The sequence below is a fragment of the Augochlora pura genome, chromosome 1 (assembly GCF_028453695.1).
Source record: "Augochlora pura isolate Apur16 chromosome 1, APUR_v2.2.1, whole genome shotgun sequence".
Classification (NCBI taxonomy): Eukaryota; Metazoa; Arthropoda; class Insecta; order Hymenoptera; family Halictidae; genus Augochlora; species Augochlora pura.
Window position 1 is genome coordinate 19,983,425 of NC_135772.1, and position 20,256 is coordinate 20,003,680.

At 39.9% G+C, this 20,256-nt stretch overlaps 1 protein-coding gene and 1 non-coding gene across 2 annotated transcripts in view; one reads left to right on the forward strand and one right to left on the reverse strand.

The window, feature by feature from the left end:
• Nrx-1 (neurexin 1) overlaps positions 1-20,256 on the reverse strand; it is a 371,741-nt gene that overhangs the window by 69,994 nt on the left and 281,491 nt on the right. Inside the window, 6 exon segments of the mRNA XM_078182335.1 lie at positions 1,880-1,949; positions 3,865-4,082; positions 4,886-5,029; positions 7,533-7,724; positions 14,790-14,982; positions 16,527-16,634. Of these exon segments, the coding sequence (XP_078038461.1) occupies positions 1,880-1,949; positions 3,865-4,082; positions 4,886-5,029; positions 7,533-7,724; positions 14,790-14,982; positions 16,527-16,634 (925 nt within the window).
• Trnas-cga (transfer RNA serine (anticodon CGA)) lies at positions 6,108-6,189 on the forward strand. Its single transcript has one exon. It is a non-coding gene; the product is annotated as a tRNA-Ser (tRNA).

Consider the following 20,256-nt stretch of genomic DNA (forward strand, 5'->3'; position numbering starts at 1 on the left):
CGGTAAAGATCATTGCGAACGGGAAGAGGTTAACTGGCATCAAGCGCCAATAGAGCGTATTGTATCGACAGTTAATGCACGCCGGATACGGACGCGATCCCATTTTCTCCGGGCTAAACAAAAGGTTCATTACCATATCAATTATTCCGTTTAATTATCGAAGCCCCGCGCGCAGAGACCGAGATTGAAACGCAAACGTAAATTACAGCGCCTCCCCCCGTTCGCGGCACGGTTCGTATTCTACGATTCTCTGTTTTCGTTCGAAACAGCTTTGTTTGCGGCCGGGCTTCGCCGTCTGCGCGCGACTCCGAAAAACGGTCGTAATTGCGGAAATTCGCGTTTCGACCGGCATTATTCGAAACGCCGAACGCCGCGCCGTTGACGGAAACAATTGAAATTTCTGAGCGCGATAGAAAAATTAAATAAATTAAATAAACAGAAATTAAATAAATTTAATTTCTGATTTCAGAAAATATTAATTAGTATGCTTTGGTATTGTTTATAGAGTCTAGATTATTATATTTAAGACTCTATAAACAATACCAAAGCATACTAATTAATATTTTCTCAAAGGAAACAAACCGTGTAACTCGTAAGCATTCGAGATTCTGCAGGAGAGCGATGTTGTTCCACCGTGCAGAAGCGGCTTGTATTCGGGGTTTCAGTTTGCGCAACGCTCAGCTATACATGTATACTATATTGTACATATATATATACGTAGAAGAGAGTGTATGCGCCCGGGCGTGTAACGAAGCATACGTGGGGATCTCAGTAAAATGAACCAAGGAGGCAGCTCTCTATTGATTAAATAATGACTGCTGAGCGCTTCAACTTTGCATCGACCGCTTTCGAAACTCTCTCTCCCTCTCTCTCTGTCTATGTGTGCGCCGCCGAACCACCCGAAGATACAACGCAAATAACTATCATTTTCTGTACACACACGCGTAATTAGGCTCGCGGACTTCCCCAAGCGCAAAATGGAAATTTGCTGAGCGAGCGTAAGAAACTCGCTGTATTGCTCCTTTCATTAATTTTCATCAGACCGTGATACCGAAACGCTACCACCGTTTTGCGGGTTTGTTAATTATTCGTTAACGTTATAGTATTTGTAATAATTATTATTTCGCGATGGTGCAATTTTAAACTCGCTTTATAATTGCATTAATAAATAATTTAATGTTAAGGTATTTATATTGATATAATATTAATGTTAAATGAATAGCTTTAGGTTGACTAGAAAATCGTACTGTAATATTAAATATGTACTGTGCTAAATTTATGCCAGCAAACAAAAGATTTCTACAAAAATGAAGAATTCCTTTCCATTCTAAAATACATAAAAATGTTGACTAAAGAACCAACGCAAGAGAAATCGCGTTTATTCGAGCGACGCGTTACAGAGCGCGCGAGGGTAGTTCCGCGCGGCGCGATTTTATTGGAGGAATTTTTACGGTCGTGCATGGCGGAACGTTAAATAAAAATTCGTCGCCCGTGACAATAATTTGCGCGCCGCCGGTTGTGTAAAGGAGGAATATTGAAACGTCGCCGCGTCGACGTATTACGGCGACATTATTCGTCGATATCGAACGATACTGTACACGGCGCGAGGCGCTCTTGGATCGATGCACGGCGGAGCAACGTTTTCCCGCGTCTCTCCTGCGGGACCACTTTCCGCCGAAGGAACCGGGAGAATCACCAAGGATCCGCCATGAATTACAACTCACAGACTCCATCGGGTTCGACGCGCGCTATTTCCGTTCGATTTGAATTTTTACAGGCGATTTATTCCGGCCCGCTGGAAACCGCGCGGATCGATGAATTATGATCGGCAAGGTCGCCCGTTATCATATGCGTTATCACGGCAAAGCGCCTAATGCACTTTTGCGTTTGCTATTAGCTCTACGGGGCAGCACGATGAGTAATCCGCCTCTCCCATCAGCATCAACAGCCTAATAACCCCGAACGGTTCATTCAAAAAATCATAAAAAATCTCGGGCCCTTTTAAGGGAACGTACCTTCCGGGGTCGTAAAGCAGACACTTTCAGCTTTAATTTAAGGTACCTGAAGTTGAAAATGCTCCCCGGGAAAGTTATTGGAAACTTGCTCAAAGTCCAAAAAAGAGCCCCGGACGGCCCAATACCCCCGATTATTTGATTCAAAAAATCATAAAAAAATCCCAGACAGTTTTACGGGAATGTACGTTCCGGGGTCGTAAAGTAGACACTTTCAGCTTCAATTTAAGGTACCTGAAGTTCAAAATACTCCCCGGGAAAGTTATTGGAAACTTGCCCAAATTCCAAAAATGAACCCCAGACGGCCGGAAACCCCCGATTATTTGATTCAAAAAATCATAAAAAAATCCCAGGCCGTTTTACGGGAATGTACTTTCCGGGGTCGTAAAGTAGACACTGTCAGCTTCAATTTAAGGTACCTGAAGTTCAAAATTCTCCCCGGGAAAGTTATTGGAAACTCGCCCAAAATCCAAAAATGAGCCCCAGCCGGCCGAAAACCCCCGATTATTTGGTTCAAAAAATCATAAAAAAATCCCAAGTGGTTTTACGGGAATGTACCTTCCGGGGTCGTAAAGTAGACACTTTCAGCTTCAATTTAAGGTACCTGAAGTTCAAAATGCTCCCCGGGAAAGTTATTGGAAACTTGCTCAAAGTCCAAAAATGAGCCCCAGACGGCCCAATACCCCCGATTATTTGATTCAAAAAATCATAAAAAAATCCCGGGCCGTTTTACGGGAATGTACCTTCCGGGGCCGTAAAGAAGACAAATAAATTAAATTCGTCCAGTTAAATGGCGTCGTCGGTGCGTCGCGGCAGCGTTTTATTATTTAAACCGAAAGCACTGGGGAACAGTGTTTCGCGTATTTTACGTCCTTTGACGGAAGACGCAGCGCTTTTGCATCGCAAGCAGGCTTTCGAAGCGAATCCCGGACCGTCGATCTTTATTAAATTATGAGAACAATTTCGCCTCCACTTTACCACACACTGAAAAAACTTTTCTCTTACAATTATGAAAATATTATTTATAATAACATCGAGGTAAATCAGTTTCTCATCAATTCAATGCATGTTTTTTTATTACGTATTTCAGAAACGTTCTCCTTGGTCGAAGAACGTATTTCAAACGCAGCGATGTTTCGGTTCGAACAGATGTTAATAAAACAGAGATAAAATAATATCGAAAAAAAAGCACCGGCTCGTTACATTCTCCGATATCCGGTTCTTTCAACGAGGGGGGCGAGTTGATAGCGAAAATACGCTCGACGCCTAACTCGATTTCGCATGAAACGCGTGTTCATTATTCATTAGGGACAACGGCGCGCGAGAGTTGCAGAATATTTTAAACTCCGGCTGTTCGAGTTTTATTGCGAAAAAATCGCGGACATTATATCGCTGGCGGGGATACAAATTCCACGGTGAATTAAAAGTTCAAACGCTGACGAAAGGTTACTCTAATTGTTACGATACAGATATTTGCGAACGAATCGTTGACGAATTATTCAATATTGCAGCTTTACGAGGGAAACAAAGTGACTTTTCGGTAGTCTGATAATTAATTTACCTGTGGAACTTTTTAATTTTATCAATCTAAAGTGTCATAATTTTTTAACTATTTTATTAATTCGTGATAAATTGAAATGACTTCTCGAAGCTATAGTTTGTTTCTTTGCTAAAAATCAATATTAATATTGATATTTTACTATATATTATATATACTATATTATTATATACATAATGTAAACTATATTATATATAATAAAAATATTAAAACAAATACTGGTATTAATATTAAAATAATTTTTCTCGGTGCCATTTCCGACGAAGCAGAATCGTGCGATTAAATTCGACTCACCTTCTCCTTGTCGCCGATGTGGATCAGCAGCTTCGCTTTTCCCGTCTCCAGATAGATCTGCAATCTGTCGGAGCTGTTCTCGACGCTGGTCGCCAAAAGCAACCCCTGCGACCTCGTCGTCTTGAAACGTAGACTCAGCTCCTCGGCCTGCGTTCGCGAGTCCTCCGGCATCAGCGCCGTCATCTGTTGCGTTCCGTTCAGATGCAGCGTGGACGCGTCTGAAAAAATGGACGCGATCAAGAGAATTATTGGGAATCGCAGAGAGCTCGATTTAACAAATTATGCTATATAGAATTTCATCGTTTTCCCGGGGAGCCGTGAAAAACACGGGAAACGAGAAGCGGAAAATGAAGAATAACAAACGCGAAAACATTGGGGAAAAATGAAAAATAATGAATCGTGTAACGTGTAAAATGAAATTCGTCATTGTCTCGTTTTGCGACGTTTTCAGTTTGTGTATACGTCTGCGCAATTAATTAAGGAAATCGTCCGGTGACGAGAGAGCTGTTTTAATTGTATATCGAGGTCCCCTCTTTTAATTATATCGTTTGACAATTCTTTTCGTAATTTTATTGCGCAGAGAATTTTTTAAATATTTCTTCATAAATTATAGTTAATACTAAGATTTAATAAATAGCTATTTCTTGTATATTACTGTCATTCTATCATTTTATATATTATCTTTTTCTATACTATTTCTATTCAGTTAATTCCTATTTTATGTCCAGGTTCAATATTCTGTAGTTCTTTATAAATTTTTAATATCTAATATTAAAAAAATAAATTATACCTTATTTAAAGATACTAATTAATAAATTTCATCGAAAATTCAAATACTAAGAAAATAGTGAAGAATCAACAAAAGAATAAATTAATTAATGTTGCTTATCAAGGGTTCATATATACAAAATTATGTGAGCTTATTTATTGGCAATGATATTTGCATAAATATATTAATTTAGACGACAGTTTGATCAGCCGGAGAATCCTATAAAAATTTAAACAAAATGAGAAATCTCACCTTTTCCGCATGTAGGGCCGGTGAAGGGCGTCGCGGTGCAGTCGCAATGAAACCTGTTCCAGCCCTCGAGGCAATGGCCGCCGTGCATGCAGGGCTCCGAGGGACAGTGGGGCTGGTAAGAAGGACAGGCCGGTCTGACAGCGCCTGCAAAATTGTCCAGAGAAACGAAATTACGTGGACAGTGACAAGTGTTTCCGGTTCAAGTCTTTCAACCCATTCGGAAAGCGAGGCGACGCGGCGATCTGTTTTTTTTTTCTTTCTTTCTTTTTGCAAAAACTGTCCGGCCCTCCGGAGGAAAACATTTCTGTCCCGGCAAACGAATTCCATGCATTTCATCGTTCGTAATGTTATGCATAACGGCGCGGATAAAAAGATCCCGTCGGATAAACTTATGGTCGCCGGGAGGGTCCCGACTGCGTCACTTATAGCAAGTGCTTGGAATTGGGTAATTTATTCGGCGGTGAAGAACGTCGGATCACATACACGGCGAATTAATTCTGTTTAATTGAAAGTAAATGGAATTCATATTTTTTAAGCGAAATCTGTGTCATTTATTTTGTTAAACAAAAGCTAAAGTTTTTGTGTTTCGGTATAAGGAAGTGGAATATATTCAATTTTTCTTGTAATTTATTTCTGTCGAGAATAGTTTGTTAAACTATTTTAATTTTATTTATTTAATTATGTTTGAGATTTCCCATCCATATTAGTTAACTATATTTTAATTTCTAACTTCTGTAAACAGTGTAAAAAGCTATACAGTTTTATAATTTGATTACGAAATTGAGCGAGAAATTATTAAATTCTTCTATTTAATCATAAATTTAATTGAAACTTAATAAATAGAATAAGCAATAAATAATTAACATGGAAAAAATGAATACCATCATCTTTTATACAATATTTTTCCATATAAATTTATCAAATTGAATAAACGCTTTATCTCTAATTTTCATGAATAAATTATTCAACAATTGATTTGTTAAAAATTATCTTAAATAACTGATAAATAATGAACAATGTAATATATTGATTACTGAGCATAGTACTAGATCGTAAATATCTCATATTTTCCATGCAACGATTATTAATCATTATCGTTTTTATTATTATTGCACTGATAAACGCGACAGTTGACAAAGCAACGCGATATTTAAAAGAATATTCGAAAGAAAAGTGTCGGAACGGCGGTTCAAGTTCAATTTCAAACAACGTTCCTTCACAAGCTGTGGTGTCCGAGTGGTTAAGGAGTCAGACTCGAAATCTGATGGGCTATGCCCGCACAGGTTCGAATCCTGTCCGCAGCGAACATCTTTTTTTTCGTCGAAAGTCATTTTTTTCGAGCGATTACACATCCACGGTCCTCGTAACAATATTTCTCGTTAAAAACAAATGTTTAAAATATTTAAAAAATGACAGATACAATAACCATGAAGAGTACTATCACTCTTACCATGCGACTTCGCGTCGCGTTATAAGTTTCACTTCTGAAAATTATAACATTTCTATTATCTCAATATTTTATATAAATTTATTGCTGCTTGAATAAATTATTTAAACCAATATTTATCCTAAAATTATTGTTATCTCAGTCATAGCGTATCAAAGTCTACATGACACGTTATCGGAGCCGTTACGCGACACTATGCTAACGTAACCATTTATTTATCACGTCGTAAATTTATGTAGAAAAGCGTGCGACTTGAATGTTGCTGAGAATATTTAAACAAATATATACTCTAAAATCTATTATTATCACATTACGACATAGCAACTCTGTACTATGATATTTATTATTCCCAGAATCTCTATAGCAATTTTTAATAAACATTCTCTGTATATTAAATAAATTATTGAAATTAAGAAGAAAATATGTTAGGTTCATTAATCGTCATAATAACTGTCCATCTAGTCTCCTATGTATTATACACAATTTATAGAAATCTATCGGACATCTATTCTGACTGTCAATTTTTCCAACACTTATTTTTTAATTAAAAAAAATTATTGTCTTTATTAAATGCAACCACGCAACATTGTATCACCTGATATCGATTGCTCTTCCTCGAAGCTATAGTTCCGTCTCGCTCTTTCCATACGAACCGGGGCCACGATAAATAAATGATTCCAACTTAGCTGTGTACAATGAGAATCTATCCATTGTTCAGCCCGCGAAGCTCCGCTTTTACGTAGCCGCTTCTGCCCACGCGTTTCCATCTTAAACGCGATTGTAAGCTCACGGTGCACCGTGTAAATTGACGTAATAAATTAATTACGCTATTGCAGCCCGGTGTGTGGCAAACGCTGCCGCATTCCATAAATGATATAGAAACAAGAATACGGAAGTTTTTATGTTTGTTAATACACTGTTAATATTTTCGAATGTTGTTTCAAGCGTCGAATGTTGCCCGCACCATCAATAAACTAATTAGCATAAACGTTGCATCGCTGCGTTTGATTCCGTCGCAGATGTTAACCCTTTGCCCTCGCAGCTATTTTAATTCGAAAGCCAAAGTTTAGTGAACTGCAATATTTCTATTTTATACGATTCGTAGATTAATAGATTTATAGATTTGTTTAAGGGATTATCGGTTTTGCAGGAATATTTTTCGTTGGGGATTTCATCATGAAATTGTCGAGGCTTTCTTACCGGAGTCCTGTTGCTGAGCATAACCGACTATATCGATTTGCAAGCCGTCTATGACAAGCTCCCTCATGCAGCCGACGTAGCCCTGTCTCAGAGTACCTGTCCAGAGTACTGGAGGCACTGTTAGGGGCGCAAATGGGGCGCCTACGCCGCCGATGTATAGCAATCCGTCCAGATCCAGCTCCATCGAGTCACCTGGAAAATCAAAATTAATCGCCTGTTAATTTCAGTCCTTCACACTTTGCTTCTACATTATTTAATATTGAATTACATTTAAATATAAGATTAAACGAAAACTTCTTGAAAACTTTTCTACCGAATATAAATTTTTACTTCATTTCATATTTACCATTTGAAATTAATTGAAGTCATTAGGATTTATTTATTTCTTATTTCTTGTAATTGACAGTAAAAGTTTCCATTTTACCATTTCATTCTGTTTTCTATTTTTGTTTTACTTTGTATTTTTATCCTATTATTCAATGTTTTATTTCAATTTTATTTTCTCTTTTCATTCAATTTTCTATTCCTATTTTATTTCGTATTTTTATCCAATTGTCCATTTTTATTTTACGTTGTGCCATATTATAATAATACGTAAAATTTAGCCGCGTCATTTTCAAGCCTCCAATATCCAATTACGTAAGGCTCGTTGTCAGCACGAGCTCCGAGAGTTTATAAAACGTATTTGAATAATATCTCGAGAATATCGCGATCCAATCTCACTCGGAAAATATGTTTTATTTGCGTTACATTCGATTCAATTACAGCATTGTATCCCTTCGATGAGCGAACGCGACAACAATTTCCATAAACAATAAACCATCAAATTGAACGCTATAAGGTCTTGTATAAGACTGCAAGTTTAGGTTTCGTAAATAATCGATCAGAATGAACAAATCGAACAAACGAACTTATTCCCGTTAAGAAACCTATAAAATCGACTATAAACTAAACAATTCCATCCTTATAAAAATCACAGTCTATTGCAATAAATAAATTATATATTAAACAAAATAGAACGTCTTCGATCGTCCCCCATCGACTACAATAATATTATTACATTTTAATTTACCGTCACTGCGACGACTTAAATAAATATTCGAGTACAGTATCACCATTAAACAACGACAATATAAATAAAATAAATCTCTTATCGTCCCTCGAATTTGATGCATTTATGACAGAAAAATAAAACAGTGAAAAAACATTGAGGAACGGTGTCGTATCGTTTTTGTCGCGCTAAAATAATAGATGAGAGAAATAATGTCGCCGTAGAATTGAGATCGTTTTTGTTTCTCTATTTTGCATAAATGATATTGGCAGAGCGTTGATATAAAACCTAGACGTAAAATAAAGACTGGGGCTGCTAACAAAGAGCTTCCGGGCGACGATACAGTGAAAAACTTCTATCAAGCAGTAACTTTTCCGGCGTTACCGCGGAAAGATGAGAATTTCACCGTTCTGGCCGTAGTTTCCCGGCGCTCGACATAGATCAAATGCAGCGAAGCTTATCTACGAGTGTAACGAACACCTCTCTCATTCCCTCTGTCTCTCTCTTTCTCTTCCACCTCTCTCATTCCTTCTGTCTCTCTCTTTCTATTTCTCATTCTCTTTCTCTCTCTTTCTCTCTCTCATTGCCTCTGTCTCTCTCTTTCTCTCTCTCATTCCCTCTGTCTCTCTCATTCCATTTCCCCCTCTCTTTCTTTCTCTTTCTCTCTCCCCTTGTCACGCCACTTCTTCATTCTCTTTTTCCACGGCGACGCTCTTCCGGCTCCTAATCGAGTTTCGTAAGCGATATCGGGACGTTCCAGTGACAAATGCAGAACGGCGGATGATAAATCGACGGGGGGCCAAGCCGTAATTCATACGCTTTTCTTCCGCGCCGCGACTGATTCATGACGCGTGAAATTCGCCGCCGGTCTATCATTCGCCGATACACCTGATGTATTTTTAATGATCGATTATTCGCCGAAACCGCCCCCCACCCCGTCGCAGCCTCTTCAACCACTTGCCACACTCTGACGAGTACTAACACGCGACGAAAATTTTTGGTAATAATTTATTTAGCGTGAATGTTATTAAATTATTAATTATTGTTAATTTGAATAAAATTTTAATCTCTTGTCGTCGCTTTTTAAACATTGAAGCGATTGTGGACACGCGATAAATTTAAATTGTCTTTCTTCTTTTCAGAAAATATTGAAATTGGTCAAGTGTTCTATTTTTATATAGAAAATGTAATATAAAACTGTACTAGATAAGAGTGCTGACAATCGTGCCATTCTCTAGATTAGAAAGCTTTTTAAATTCTATTTTAGTAGAGTTATTATCTCCGACGTTGCATCGTGTTTTATTTTATTTTTTAAACCCTCACGAATTTTCGTGACTTCTCACGGGCATATGCGACGTTAAATTATTTTTTAAAGTCACTCTTCGTTCTAGTGGTGGACGTAAAGATTTTTCTCGTATCTTAACGGAGATTTTAATTACGTAAAATTTTATATTCACCACTTGCTTACTAATATTTAAGTATTGATGACTTGAGAATAAAATTTGATTTGAATCCGACTCTATAAAGCACATCAAGGAATAAATAAATCGCATCCGTCGCGAAACGTTATCTCGCGAAAAGCGACGATCGTTTTTCGCCGCAAAAATAATTTATGGAACGATTATTCGGACACGAAAATATCGGTAACAAAGTTACCCGGTCACGCCGCGCGAAACAGAGGCGTCGAATCGAGTCGTCGTCGGCGCTCGACTCTCGGTGCAAGCGTTCCAGCGGCCATTTCGCGAACGACCGGTCCCGCGGTTCTTTTTGTTGTTTTGTTATTTCGCAGGATAAAAATTCGTGTCGGCCGCGCGGTCACACAATTGGACTTTCAGCGGACGGTCCGCCCGGTCGCGAGATTGGTCGCGAGCGACGGCGGAGCAGAGTGCGCCCCAAACTATCGGTAATTATTCATTCGGCCGCGCGGGGAGGGGGAACGCGTTGATGAGGCCCGTTATTCAACGTTAATTAAAAAGTCGCGGGACTCGCTTAAAGTCTATTATCCCCGGCGCAATTTTATTTAGTTCCTTTTATTTTTCGGCCGCCGCTCGGGAAAACTAGATTCCGCTCGGTCGCCGGCGAATTTTCGGCGGCCGAATTACCCCCCGGAGGGTTCCATACGAGAACGGTGTGACGTGCCCGATGAAAATAATGGCACCGCCTCGCTTTAACCCTTCTCCCCGTGCCTAATCGTTCCGTAATCTTTTTGCGAGCGACCGGAACGCCGTTATTCCGCCCGGAGACCACCGCGCGTATTTCACGGCTACGTAAGTGCATGCGCTCGCGCGACCGAAAGTAGATAACAACAGAGAGATCCTCGGAACGTTTATTTCCGGCCCGGCTCGACCGGCCGCACGGAACCTTGCTCTCTCCGGCACTAACTATTGTTGCATCTAAGACGAGGTTCCCGGCTATCCCCCCCGATCGTGCAAATAACTCGCGCACGGCGTCGTTTTATTTATAAAGAACGTCGATTTTGGAAGTGGTTTGTCAATATATTTTCTAGCTATTTCAATATTTAACCCTTCGCGCTCGAAGCCGTTTCAACTATAAATCATTTTCATCTTTCAACTCGAAATTGCCAGCTCTAAATTTTTTAAACCAATCGTTGCCCTAATAGTTGCAGTGTCCTTTGCGCTATCGTCTTTTTCAAAGCAATGAAGCATGACATGCCGCAAATGCTTCTTTCGGCTCTCCGTATTGAACGGTGCGGAAAAAATGTTAAAAGAGACTGTCATCAACGAGACGTACTTTGAACGAGCTCTGGGACGACTGAAACCGATGCCATAAAAGGCGAAGAGATAAGCCTAAATATTTGTATAAATGCAGCCACTTAGGGTCACTCGTCATAGCGTGGCGAAGGAATATAGGGGTTTTCTTTGAAAACTTTTTTCCCCACTCTAACATAATCGACACACACATAAACTAATACCCCGTGAAGGTAATCTCACAATCATCCACTCCTCAACCAAATCGGTAAGAGGGCCATTGCTCTCATATTATCTCATATTATAATATAAAAAAAAAACACTCATAGCGTAGCGAAGGAAGAGATTTATAGGGCAACCTATAATAGTTTCGTCGCGAGAGGGTTAATGTTTCGCATCATCGGGCGATCTCACGGCCGAATGGCGGCGTTCGCCTGCAGGAATTGCCCGGCAGTTCAAGAATTCGGTGAACCTGGTGCGGCGGGCCGCGGGGGTGATGGAGCGCGGAGTTTTACAGGCTGGAATTGCGGAAGGCTCGGATTTCAAAGGCGAGTTTCACGGCCAAATTAACTGTCCGTGTAATTCGGCTGACCGCGAAGGGATACGCGAAAGTTTCGCCCTGATATGTATATGTATATGTATGTGTACATAGTAGGTACACAAATCCCCGCGCGAAAGCTGTAAGTTTCTTTTACTGGCTGCCGACGACGGCCAGAACCGCATTACCGATTCGTTTTACCGCCGGATTATTACTACGCCGCGGCTCCGACCGTGTAACACGTTGCGTATTCTCTTTGTCGACCCGCCAACAACCTATTCACGGCGCTACTGCTATTCCCTTCGAATATTTAATACGACAAGGTATCGTTTCTTTCGCGGACGTGGTCGCGCGGTGATTGGTGCATTGGAAAAGCGTCGAAAAATTCAGATTTAAAGAATATAGAATTAATATAATATTATTGATATATTATAAAATTGAAAGAATATAGAGAAGTAACTTTTAACACTGAGGAGACGAGAAATAATATCTTTTTGCAAACCTAAAATAATTTTTCTACTTATTGTATTTGTATTTTATATAGTAAAATTAATTCTATATGAAAATTAGTGTGTATATGAAATCCAGTGTCCAGACTTGTGTATACCAATCTTTTAAAATCTATGCTATGGCGATGCCTATGAAAATAATTTTGGACTTCTTACAATTTTAATATCGCCGCTTTTTATCGCCGATTATTATAAAAATAATCTCAGCTCTCTAAAGCAAATTCTCTGACCACTGTGCATCGATGGATACATGGCAGTAAAATCGCACTATGGCAACGGATTGTTGAAACGCCGTTCGATAATTGCGGAGAAGTTTCCGCGGAGCTTCTCCGTCCGCGGAAAAATGTCCGCAACGTCCGGTCTATTAACTTAATAAAAACTCGGAAGCCTCGAAACCGGCAAGTTCGAGGAATTAATATAAAATGAGAGAGAGAGGCGGCCGAGGGTGGTCGAATAAAATGGCGGAAGGAGCGAGAGGCGGGCTACGGCTTTATTAAACCGGTAAATAAATAAAGCCCCGGAAGTTCTGAATGGCGGCAAGCCGGGGCTAAGCGCGGTCCGCCATTGACCGGCGCAAATAATGGCGGCACGATTTCGCCACGGGAAATCACTTTCTCGGGCTCTGTAATGCGTCTTCTTTTCGAATTCCGTCGCCGTGCGACGACGAACCCGCACATATCACGTCTTGTCGATCCACTACCGTTCTAGTCTACGTCGAGCGATTTTTCCAGCCGTACAGTCGCTCGCGAAAGTCTACACGCGTTTTGTAAATTTGAAGCATTTTATGCGCGATGATAAATTCGATAATATTTTTGGTATTAAATTGTATTTTAATTGAATTTGGAGATGTGTTACCAAAATTGAGGTAGTTGTTATTATTATTATTATAGCTAAATATAAAAGAGCAGAGATTAGTAGATTTATGGGAATCGAAGCTATATTCACTGTAAATGTAAAACAATTTTCCTCGCTCATAGTTATTTCCATTCTGCGTACCAAAGTGCATTTTTATTGACACGAAATTGATTGACAGTTTCGCTACTTAACAATCTTCTAAATCTAAGCTTTATTGTTATAAAAATTATTTAGCAACGTTCTACTAGCTCAGATCAGGATCACCGTTCGAATTCAAATGGTCAATCGAACTAGCTTTGCAAAAATACTTATTACAATTATTAATACCAAGGAAATATATAAAAAAAAATAATAAACTAAAGTAAACTTAATATCAAATTAACATCGTCCAGTAAATAAATATCTTCGTTGACTAAAATCACAGCGCAAGAGTTTCGTCATCTCGTATCGCGGGTAAATAATAATCGACGGCAGAATTCTCGCGCAAATATTTTCGCGCGTTAATCGCCGCGCAGGGGTGGACCGCAAAGGGTTAATCACCGCGCCGTAGGATTGATTTTCTAACGGCGGGAAGCGCCGAGGGAACGCGTCGCGTACGTGTCCGGCGGCGCGCGTACGAGGATAATCCGTGCGGCAATAAAACTGCAGGAACGTAGGGAAAAAAACGCAGGGAACGGCGGGGATTTATTATGTTTCACGCGTGGAACGGTTAGCTACGGCTGCAGATAAGTGTTCCCCCGGAGTGTGTGACGGTAAATTATGAATGGCCCCGGCTCCTCGACCGGGCCGCGTTTTTCCTGCTTCGTTCGCGTCGCCCCCGCGCGAATTTAGTTCCGCGTGTCCGAAGAATGTTTCAACCCCTTTGCCGTCGAGTGGCGAGTTTAAGTTTGCCGGCGAGTTTAAGGCGCCGCTGAAAATTGTTAAGATCCTGTTAATTATAGCAAGAGAAGCGAAATTCCATACGAATACGTGACGCGAGACGGACGAGCGATGTTGTAACGCGTCGTAACTGGTAAACTATAGAGGTGGTTATTCGTTCGCCTAATTGCAGTAATGAGTTGTAAGTACGCGGCTTTTTACTGTTAATTTTCTACCACTTTGACGAGAGTTGTGGAGTCGTTAGCGAAACCCGGAATTCGGACGTTTCGTCGTGACAATGGGCTGATGAGATGATGAAACTCGTTAAAATAATTAAAGGGGCGCGATTTTATCCGAATGCTATTTTTTGGGATCGATGATACATCGAGATGCATTGTTTCATGTATTTATTTTATTTGGTATTAATTTATTTGATATTATTTGGTATTAATTTATGGTATTAATTGATTTCATATTATTTGGTAATTTTATATATTCGATTTATTAAACATTGCGTAATTTTATTTTTAATTATATGGCACAGTATTCTATGCGTTAGATAGCTACTTATATGTCAGTATATGATCTAGGTACCTATATAATAATTTTTTAATACAATCACAACTACGGTGACACTATGGTGACATTATTCTATAGAGTTGAACCTAATAGAATTTAATTTTTTTAAATTGTAACTTGGTGTCCTTTCGGACTTTGGCATAATTTCTTTCGTCTTACCTGGCGTGCGGAACTCCACTGCCCAATCGTCGACGGTGACTCGTCCTTCCCTTTTCGTCCGACGGAGCGCGACGTAGTGCCAGATGCCGTCGTCGACGCGTTGCTTCGACGCTTTCACTTTGACGGAGCCGCTTCCGAGGTCCGCGTGAAGATAGAGATGACCTCCTAGGATCTCGAACGCGAACAAGTCTTGCTGCGGGGACAAATAAAACGCACGCACCATTGTTGAAATACATTCTATTGGAAATGGGTGTTCGAATACATTTAAACTAAGGTGTAGTTTTAAATGAAGAAACTTTATTTTACGGCGCGCGAGGAAGCTCTTTTCTTTGCAGATGATTTTCTACGACTGATCGTGGCCTCTCCGGACACCCCGAAAAAAAACTCGGGATCCCCTCGTAATTCGATACTGTTGTGCTTGTGCCTCGCAAGGCGAACCACTTATACGAGGTGTATATTTTCCTATCTTAATTTCCATCGCTTCTAAGAACATTGATTTGTTTCTGCCCGTGCACAAATATCGTATTCTGGGTAATACGTAACATTCTTATAAATAAATCAAATTTATTGAAAAATATTATAGAAATATGAAAGGGTACTTAGTACAGGCTTCCCCAAAATTATGCTACTTCTGTGAAGTGAAAGACTTTTTCGGTAGTTTGAAGCAACATTTTCCTTTGCAAAAATATTCTACGAGGCTTCGATTATGAGATATTAATTAAATTAATTTGCTACCTATTATTGAGTTATTATTACATAATTTTTTTAAATACCAGACACCCTCTGCGACGAATAAAATTGATTCATAGAAAATAATCCATAAAACGCATGCAAAATGGAACTTAAAATTAAATCGACGCAACGATCAAATAGATTGCAAAGCAGGTCAACAATTTCTGTATAGTTTAAATAAAATATTTTTCGTACGATTTTTGAGAAACGCGAAAAATTGATAGACAAAATCGAGCACGCAGTTCTCATAAAATCAGAAATAACTATCGTCGAGCCGAACGGCGCCGCTCCAGCAAGTTTCCGGCAGTTCTCGGTAGTTTCCGGCGCGCGCTCAGGTGATGCACAGACCAGGTGACGAGGAGGGCCCGTAATGCATTTGCTCGTCGCTCGCTCTTCGTTCCACGGGGGCTACTCGCGGTTATCTCGAATTTAAACGGTACCCCGCCGCGTAATTCCCGGAATTATATTTCGGCGTGAAGCAGGGGAGCGTTAAAATCGCGAATAATCAAGGCCGCCGTTGCCGCCGCGCGAGCGCGAGCGGTACGAAACGAAATATAAATCGGAAAGTTGGGGAAACCCGTTGCTCGCGCCGCGGACTTGTTGCAACGCGAGTTCTCGTGCTCGCTGCTCATTAACGGAATTCCATGAGCGAATGCTTCTCCGGATTGTATTCGCAGCTGGTGCTTCTATCTCGCGGTACGCGCCGCGCTGTTATAAATCGCCGTGAACAGCGTTCGATCGGAATAATTGTCAATTTTCGTTCGCGCGCTTTTCATTTCCGTTCGCTCGGAGCCTCTTTGCGGTTCTCGAGATCGCTATATCCTGCGATCATCGAAGCTATTGTTTCACGTAAAAATTCATTATCTAGGTTACGAGTTGACGAACTAATCCTACAATTAAGAAACATTTTATTTTGCATAAAAATTCAAGGTATCTCACCAATAAACCTCTAGACATCCTGAAAGGGTTTTTATTCGGTGAAAAATACATTTTGAGGTCGCTTACCCTGGAATGGGCGCCGCTGCGGCTGTACATGATGAGTCCATTGGACTCGTTGGTGCGTATTTTGAAGGACATGCTGCCGTCCTTGGCCGACTTCCAAGGTGGCAGAACCTGAAACAAATGAGACGTACGGCTCTTAATAGGCTCTTAATATCGCTCGCTTGGCGGCCGCCGCTGCACAGCGTCCGAAACGAAAAAACTAAAAAACTAAGAAACAAACGAAAAGTATTCGAGAATCTAAAGAAAAGTAAGAAAAACGTCGTCATGGACGAAATCCCTCGACGTCCTGGTAGAAGAATGGCGGCCGGGCTGGGGCCGTCGAGGCCGTCGTGTTCCGAATCCAGAATCGTCTGCTGCCCGTCGCGGGCCGAGGTGAGATAGAGATAGAGAGAGATAGGTCCATTCGTCATGCACGATGGCTTAAATAATCACGTGTCTCGTGTTCGTGGAATTTTTACTTCAATTTCGTAGCGGCGCCGAGTCTCCTGCAGCGGACGCGGGTCATGTGATTTACCGTTCGCCGTCTCCGAGGAACGATCCTCGCCGCGGCGAAAATCCTGTCGAACCGTTTCCGGCTCCACCTTTGTGTCAATAACCCTGATTCTACGTAACCCTTTGCACCCGACTCTGCGACCTTATTAAAATTGTTCTACCACGTTCCGAAATTATTTTTACAAATATCGTCGAAGCTTAGATTTAAAACATTATTAACACAATTATCGTCATCCATATCTGGGTGACACTAATTTCTGACCAATTTTGAAATATAAAATATAAAATAGAAATACTGTAAGCAGAAGAATTATTTTAGATTTGTAATTCAAATGGCTTCGTGTGCAAAGGGTTTAAATTTCGGTGTTTAATCTGTGCCCTGATTTCATTTGATTTCTGCAGAGACCGAATTGAGAAGATCGAACCGAGCGGATGGAATTGAGAGGTTCTATTGGGGAAGCCATATTGAGAGTTTGGAACTTTCTTTTGTTCGCAAGATCGCGTGGCTTAGTGGAAGACAATGTAATCGGTAATAGGAAATAAACTCATGAAATTGTGGACGGTTTTTAAATTAATTATTAGCCTGGGATTTAATTATTAGACTGCAAGTTAGAAATATTCCTGATCGATTGTACAGTAGATGAAATTTATGCAGGGATACTAGTATTGTTTAGTGAAGAATGATAAGCATTTTAATAATAAAATTAAAAGTCTAAAAAATTTTTTAGTGGTCTTATGCAAAATTCTTTTACCGTATAAAACAGCAATGCATTACTCTGTCTTCTATTTAATCATTTTCGAATGCTATAATAGCAAATATAAATTGATAAAATATACCATTAATAAAATATACCATTGATAAAATATACAGTCGCTAAAACAGATAATAAACCGATAAAATCCGCAGTCCACCGACGGTACATACAAAAAATACCAAATCGATAACGCGCGAGTTTCGCTTCGTTGCAGAATAATTAAGAAGTCACGTCGTCTGCTTGTAAAGCCAATATATAAAATCGGTAATAAACGAAATTCATATCTAGTACGTAATAAAAGGGGCAAGAGTAAAAACGATGGTTTATTTTAACTCCGGCGAGAATGATAAAGCTCGGAAAAAGACGATATATCGGACGTTCTTTTTCCGAATATTCGATTACCTGCATTGTAATATTGGCAGTAATTGTACACGAGCAATACCTCGTTAAATCCAAAGCAAATACGACCCCGTCGAAACACACGTACGAAAGTTTTAAATAACATTTCGGAGATTAAATTTCGTTTGCGCCGTAAGAAATATTATATATACAATAATTTTCCAAGAACAAGTAACTATAAAAAAAAAATAGTTTCCACGTAGAGATTGGATTGAATTTTATTTTCTATTTAATTTACTATTTTATTTATTATTTCATTTATTATTTCATTTACCATTTTATTTACTATATACTGGATTTCCCCATGACTCTTACAACACAGCTATGCAATATTTCAACCCCCAAGAAAAGCAGAAATCTTCAAATTTTCCTAATCTATAAAAAAGCCATAATTTCAGTTATAATAGATCGCAGACGGCGAAAATTACATATAAAATTGCTTCAGGTATAATTTCTGAACCGTTGGCAATTACCTAGGTTGGTTGAATACGGTTACTGACACAAGGTTCTCAAGAGTAGAGAGAGAGAGCGAGAGCGAGAGAGAGAGAGGAGAGTCATTGAGGACGGTCGGACGCCGAGTGTCGCGACAATGTTTACGAAATGTATTTGCATACGGCGAGCGTCGCCCCTCTCCAGAGACCTACAGGGGTGAGGGTCTTTATTTATTTTCGTTTATTTGCTCGGATAGTTACACGCCGGGCACCGCGGAGCGTTCCTTCGTTCCTGTACGAGTCGTTTTTTCCAACGGGATATGTTTGACTGTGGCGCAGTGTCGGATAAAAAGAGAAATAGAGAGAGATAGAGAAAGAGAGAGAGAGAAAGAGAGAGAGAAGGAGCTGCGGAACTTTGTTCGGCGATTGTGTGGAAAGTTTGATAAAATCGGCGGGCAACCGAGGGGATCTGGATAAGAAACTCGGGAAGAACCGGCGAAGAATTTCAGTTTTCGAAGTCGATGCCGCGGAGCAACAACAAACGGGGCGCGGGTGTAAATTGATCGTGACATCTTGTTTCGTTCGACCGCAAACGGACTGCGAGTAACTTCTCCGGATGGTGACGGTGTTTTTGAAGGTAATGTACAGTGTTCAGTGTTCTTTCTCTTGTGTGATGACGCTTTGTTTGGAGGATGGGTTATGGGGTGGGGGGTTGCGAATTTTAGTCGAATAAATATTCGGTTTGGTTAGATGAATTTTTAACCGAGAAAGAGTTCATTGGAGGAAGAATCGATTAGACTAAATTATTGTTCGAATAAGATTTTATTTGAATAAAAATTCATTAGAATAAATTATTATTTGAGTAAGAATTCATTAGAATCAATTTTTATTCGAAGAAGATATTATTCGAACAATAACTCATTCTAAGAAGTAATTAGAATAATTCATAACGAATAATGAACAGTCGTTACACGAATAAAATATCTCACTGAAAATAATTCAGTGAAATAATTATCGTAGCTAAATATTTATTCGAACATTGCCCAATTCTTGGCCGGAGGAAGAAATTAGCTACCAGAGTGGACGAGGTGGTGATTTGCTGACAAATTGTGTTTCGAGGCTGTGACAAATGTACAGTGTGAGACGTTTTATTTTAGTACAAAGGAAGAAACAGAAAGGATATAGCTAGGAAAGATAAAATACGTAAAATAGTAGTAGTACAGTAGTTGAAGAAGAGAAATTTCGTGTGATTCGTTTTCGTGAGATTGTGAAGAATGTACAGTGTCGTAAATTATCTGTCAGGTGAGAAGAGTTGAAGTAAAGGTAACTCAGAGATGATGTAGCCATTTTGCGAGGAATAATTGGTTGTTTCTTCTAATATTCCCGAGAATTAGACTATAGAGAAAAAGGCCTGGACGATCGTAGACGAAACCGTCACGTGCCCCGTTGACGGATTGTTGATCGCGGGGCCGCGGTAATCGGTTCTGCGACCGACGTGTTTTCGAATAAAAAGAAACAGCCTATTTTCGCCGGTCGAGCCCTCGTCGCATCGAAACGAATTATCGGGCATCTGTTTCGCCGATAAAAACGGCGCGGCGGGAACACGCGACTAGCTTTTACGGTGTCGTGATGCCAGAAAAAAAAAACGAAACGAAA